Source organism: Populus nigra, chromosome 13, assembly GCF_951802175.1.
Source record: "Populus nigra chromosome 13, ddPopNigr1.1, whole genome shotgun sequence".
Lineage (NCBI taxonomy): Eukaryota > Viridiplantae > Streptophyta > Magnoliopsida > Malpighiales > Salicaceae > Populus > Populus nigra.
The window spans coordinates 8,925,740-8,931,447 of NC_084864.1; the positions used below are offsets into that span (position 1 = coordinate 8,925,740).

The 5,708-nt window shown below is 35.7% G+C and overlaps 1 protein-coding gene across 1 annotated transcript; it reads right to left on the bottom strand.

Annotated features, from left to right (window-relative positions):
* Nucleotides 1-1,782: 1,782 nt before the first annotated feature.
* Nucleotides 1,783-5,416, bottom strand: LOC133670416 (protein NRT1/ PTR FAMILY 2.10-like). The gene is made up of 4 exons (XM_062090905.1): nucleotides 5,163-5,416; nucleotides 4,798-5,015; nucleotides 3,176-3,729; nucleotides 1,783-2,986 (listed from the first exon to the last, which is right to left on the bottom strand). The coding sequence occupies exons 1-4, from the start codon at nucleotides 5,293-5,295 to the stop codon at nucleotides 2,095-2,097; spliced, it is 1,797 nt and encodes a 598-aa protein (XP_061946889.1). The 5' UTR covers nucleotides 5,296-5,416; the 3' UTR covers nucleotides 1,783-2,094.
* Between the last annotated feature and the right edge of the window lie 292 nt (nucleotides 5,417-5,708).

Below are 5,708 nucleotides of genomic sequence, written 5' to 3' on the forward strand. Positions count from 1 at the left end.
ACAAAAAATCCTTAGGTATAGGAAGATTGAGATTGGCTTGATGAAAGGCAACTTATGGGGCACTAAACTACCCAATTATTGGTTAAGCTAGTAGTAAATAATGTGGTTGGGCCATGTATTTGGCTTAAGACTACATATACACTTGTAAAGTAGATGACACCTCGTTAGCAATCAGCTGAGCTTGTTATGATATATGTTGTGTGAATTGTTAAAGTCAATTTAATTAAAAGAGAAAAAAGCCTTGTAGGGCTACATGTATGTGGTTAAGCTGCAAAGAGATTTTTAGTGTAAGATATGAAGTAAAAAAATAAAAAGAGGAAGTTCTTTACCTTGGAGTTCAATATTGTTTATATAACCTTGAACTCACGTGTGTATGTTATATTTGAGGGTAGAATGGTCAATATGCTTGCCAACTATAATTATAGACTACTTGGGAACAAAGGCCTAAAATGATAACGAGTCATTGCAAAAACTTACCTTTATTTTAAGATTTGTGTATAATATACAATTGATGGTGGCTCTTAGACCAATCCTTTATTTGACACTTGGATGGGAGGCACATCAATATTTATTGTATGTATAATTTGTCTCTTTGGTTGGTAACTAAGGATAAGCATTGATAGTTTGGTTTGAATAAAAAAAAATCTAATTGGACTAAATTTTGTTTCTAAAATTTTAAATTAAATTGAATAATCAAACCAAACCGATCAATTTGGTTCTAATTTTTTAAAAAACCAAATAAGTCTAATTCAATTAATAGGTCTTTTTGTTCAACTATTTTTGACATGCTTTAATTTAATGGGTCTTTAGTTCTTCTTTAGTTTATAATGAATGTTTTTATTTAGTTTGGTTAAATATGCTTCAATTTGGTTTTTCTATTTTAACTTTTGAAACTAAAATCAAACTGAATTTTTTTTTAATATTCTAACCAAAATTATCCAAATTTTTTTGAAAACTATTTGGTTCGGTTAATTTTGTATCATATTCTATAGATAATTCGATTAATTTTCTCACCGGAGTAAAACATGTTTGACCAGGATATAGTGTGATCAAGTGTGTTCATACTTCGTACTCGAGAGCGTGCACTATTAAGATTGGGGCTTCTATTTAGAAGATGGTGGCCCCCATTATCTCAAGCCCAATGGTGCCCAAATACGTCTATGAAATTTAATTTACACATATAATGAATTTGTCTGCATTTCGTATGCATATTCACCAGGCATGTCAAACAAAAAACACTCTTTCTCAAAACTTACCAAATCTATTTGTGTAATAAGAAATTACCAAACTCTCAACAAAATCCAAAATCATACATTCCATTGTCTCCTCTCTATCTTACTTCACATTCACTGAGCTATGGCATGTTGATGTTGAGATTTAGCTAATCCTTCTCTAATCCCATTCGGTGTTAATGTTGAGATTTAGCTTTTGGTTTCAGTGATTCTTTCATTTTGTTATTGTCTATGGGTTTTGTTGTTTGATCTGGTGGACTTATTCTTGCTTTATTTGGATAAATCAATTAGTTGGGCTTATAGTGATAATATCAGTTGTGTGGGTTTCGTCACAGGAAAGGGGGACTTTAATCTTGTAGTTTCTAAATTCAATTTGAAGATGAATTCTACACTTCGACAGCTCTTGTGTGGTGATAATCTTATGGTTTGGCGAGATTCAGGGGTTTATGGCTGGAGATGGTGGCCAGTGAGGGATCAAAGGAAAGGAAGGTGACGGATCAAGGAAAAGGAAGGTGACGACTATGTTTAGTGTCTAGCATAAGAAGATGGGTGGAATGGCAAGGGGTTTTTTTTTTATTCAATGGATATTTTATACAACCAGATACTTCATAGGAACAAAGCTAGGTAACAATGTCAGCCCGAGTGTGTGTTTGTGTGTGTATATATATATGGCAGGTTTTATAGCCAGTGCTCCTTACAGGGTGACAACATTCCATGAGATATGTTATCGTTCTAATTGAGAATAGTGCTTGCATTTCTCTTGCTCTTCTCTCTAAATGAACTCCTTGACGTGTTGATGCTGGGAAGGAAAACGACTGGCAGTACGTAGTCCAGTTCCATTCAGGGCTTGAAGCTTTCCTATTCATACAATATGCTTCTGCGATCCCTTTGTATCCATCTCCACTGTGGAAATATCACCATCTTTATATCTATACCATTTGGCACACAAAAGAAAATAGCCGAAGTTGAGGATCCCCAGACCAACAATCATGTAATAGAAGCAATCCAGTTTCCCTTTGTTAAGATCATCGTCCAACCAGTCTCCAGATTTACTCCCTGAAGTAATGCGGTGGACTATAGTAACTAGGAAACCACTTAGAAAATTAGAGATAGCAGCACCTGCGAAAAAGGATGACCCAGCGATACTCCTCATATTTTCTGGGAATTGCTTGTAGTAGAACTCGATCTGTGCAATATAATTGAAACCCTCTGAAAGTCCAGAGAGTGAAAGTTGCGGTATCAGCCACATGGCAGACAATGATGATATAGCGCCTCCTTTACTTGTAATGCCTAAGGTTGGCCTTGTTAAAGCAACGTGCCTTCTGTTTCCTTCTACCAACCCAGAAACGATTGTACAAAGCATTGCTAGAACCATTCCAATTCCCATTCTTTGAAGCAATGTTAGTCCACCTTCTTTGCCAGTAAGCCTTTGAAGAAACGGAACAATGATTCGATCATAGAGGGGAATCCAGATGGTGAGGGTTATCATTGTAAAGATTACGTACGTTGCGGCAGGAACCTCAAAACTGGTGCCCAGACGTCTATCCATCTGAAGGGCTTGGAAAACTGCATAAGTCTGTTGCTGGATTAAGGGAATATGATAAAGTATGGATGTTGACCATATGGGAATTATCCTCAGCAAACACTTCACTTCCTCGACTTGTTGGATGCTACAAAGTTTTGATGGGTTAGTAGCTGAACCATCCAAATTAATTTGATCTTCATTTGTAATGATTGCTGCTTTGTCAAGAAACCTGCAATGGTCGTGATCATTGAGTATTAAAAGTCAAAACGAAAAATAAAAATTACCTCTGATTCTGTAATTGGCAATCAAATAATTAATGTATGCTGCCGAGTCTTCACACACGAAAGTACTCCACTGACGATGTTGTTGTATTAAATGATTCATGCTTAAATGCTGTCCAGAAATTAATCCTTCTCACCTAAATTGTTCCGTGCGAGGAAGCTTAGAGTTAATAGATTTGGCCGGAATGTAGCTGAAAAGAGAGACAGTAGAGTTTTCAGGAAGCTTCAGGCCTCGTTTCTTCGTAGCAGCAACAATTACATGCACCACACTACTTATTGGGCTGCCTTCAGGTTTCACTATAACATAAATTCTTGTTCCCACAAAGAACATTACACAAGAAAGGAACATTAGGAATGCCGGAATTCCGAAACCAATGGTCCAGCTAATGTTTGATTGCACATAGACAATGCCAGTCACCGATATCATCACGGCGAACGTGAAGGTAAAGTAGTACCAATTGAAGAAACTGTTGATACCCCTCTTGCCAGATTCAGTATTGGGATTGAATTGATCTGCTCCAAAGGCTAGGTTGCAGGGCCGTATGCCACCAGCTCCGATTATCAAAAAGGCAAACGCACTCAGCAGGAAGGCAAATTGCCAAGTTGTTGGCCCAGCGCACGCAGCTCCTGGCGCACACTTTGGAGGGTGTAGAGTGGAGATTGCTGCTGTTAGCATTAACGCCACCATTCCCTAAATAGAAACAGAGGAAAAAAAATTTAATATGGGAATTCAAACTAGATATATAGTACATGATACAAAAAGCGTCGTATAAGAAAAGAGCAACCGTAATAATTATATACTTGACGTCGTTGGGAAATAAAAGAAATTTATCTTCACTGGATTTACTGCCAAGAACTCCGCGCAGACAGGAATACTAAAAAAATTGTATATATAAATTATCGACAAATCAATTCGTGGTGTCTGAATAAAAAAATTGCGTGTTGTTAAATAATGGAGCTTGAAAATAAAATTGTTTTTTTTTTTAAAAAATATTTTTTATCTATAAATATATTAAAATAATATTTTTTATTTTTAAAAAATAATTTTTATATCATAGCATCAAAATAATTTAAAAATACCAAAATAATATTAATTTAAAGTAAATAAAAATAAAAAAATCAATTTTTTTTCCCGAAGTAATTAAATCTAAACTCAAGTAATTTTCATTTTGTATTTAAGATTTTTTGTTATATAAAAGATATTTTTATTTTATAAAATATGATTAATAATTATAAAAATTATTGTCCCCAGATGCTCTCTGACCTCACTCACACAACCACAGATCGAAAGAGTTTTTCTTTCCTATTCCTTTTTTTTTTTTTTTTTGTGTAACACAAGGCTGTAATTCAAAGAGAAAATATATAACTACGACAAGCTTTTCCCTCGTTCTTTAGAGATGACACCTACCATTAAAACCTAAAGCAGCACGAAACTGTCAATAAGTGAAGCATGAATTTTTAATTCCATATTCAAAACATATGTCAATGAATTGCATGTGAAGACAAGATCTGCGCTGTAAGTCTCATCAACTTGAGACCAAGAACGTAAAAGAAAAGTTTAGACTCTAAATTTGTTTAAATCCTTGAAAGTTGGAAGTGCTTAGGTGGTAGCATCGTGCTACAGCTATCCCTGTGCTTTTGCAGGGTCAACACTGGCCTCAACTCCCTTCACTTGCTTCATTGCTGAACACCATCTTTTCCCTTACTTGTTTTTTCCAGAATAATTCAAGAGGCGAGTTATAAAAAAGCAAGGAATTACCACGAAAGAAGAGATCGAAGCAAAACCCAAAGTTTTGTAGCGTCCGAAGTAAGTGTCAGTGAGGTAAGCTCCAAGAAGAGGTGCCAAGTTGGTGGTTCCACTGAAGACATTAAGGAATGTGGTGGCAGTGACACCCTTCATGTTGAAAACTGTTGTCAGATACACAACAAGATTTGTCAAGGAACCAACTGTGCCGAGCTTCTCAAAGGTCTCGTTTCCTGCACATATACAGACACATATAAATGTCATATCGATCATGAAGAGATCACGCACGGGCATGAACAGACTTTAACATCCAAAAAAGCCAACTTTTTCTGCCTACGAAAAGAGAAATCAGACAAAAAAAAAAAGCTGTGTGAGCTTACCAATGACAAAGGGCATGGCTTTAATTCCTCCGTATTTAACCACTGGCTCGTCATTTGAGGTGGTTTTCTCCTCCCTTCCATTCTCCATGGAGGTCTCGGGGGACGTGGGAGTCTTTTTGTCTTCATCCCCCATCTTACAAGAATGATATTTGTGCACTCTCTAGTCTCTACTATGAAGATAGAATTAGAGATGAGAGCTTATTATTGTATGAAACTTCTATCGTCGACGTTGCTGCCTTTAAATAGAAGTGTTGGTACGTCAGCCAAAGAAAAATGCTCCAATCTCTTTAATAATATAATGATATATATATATATAAACACGTAATTAGATAAAATAAATTCTGCCATTGCTTTTTTTATGCGATATTAAGAGATATTTTTGCATATTAACCGAGATTAAATATCCTTCTCGACTAATTTTAAAAATACAACTCTTACATTAGTTTTATGTTTACAAAACTACTCGACTCCAAACATTTGAGAGACAAGATGCTAACGTTTTATATGGTATTGTGCACGGAACACAACCTTTCATCATCGTAGGTC

Excerpts from the sequence above, each read along its gene's own strand:
- LOC133670416 (XM_062090905.1), bottom strand. The coding sequence starts at position 5,295 with ATGGGGGATGAAGACAAAAAGACTCCCACGTCCCCCGAGACCTCCATG. Across the intron at positions 3,730-4,797 it reads CTTCGATCTCTTCTTTCGTG|GGAATGGTGGCGTTAATGCT; the intron begins GTAATTCCTTGC and ends GTTTCTATTTAG. Across the intron at positions 2,987-3,175 it reads CCTCGCACGGAACAATTTAG|GTTTCTTGACAAAGCAGCAA; the intron begins GTGAGAAGGATT and ends CGACCATTGCAG.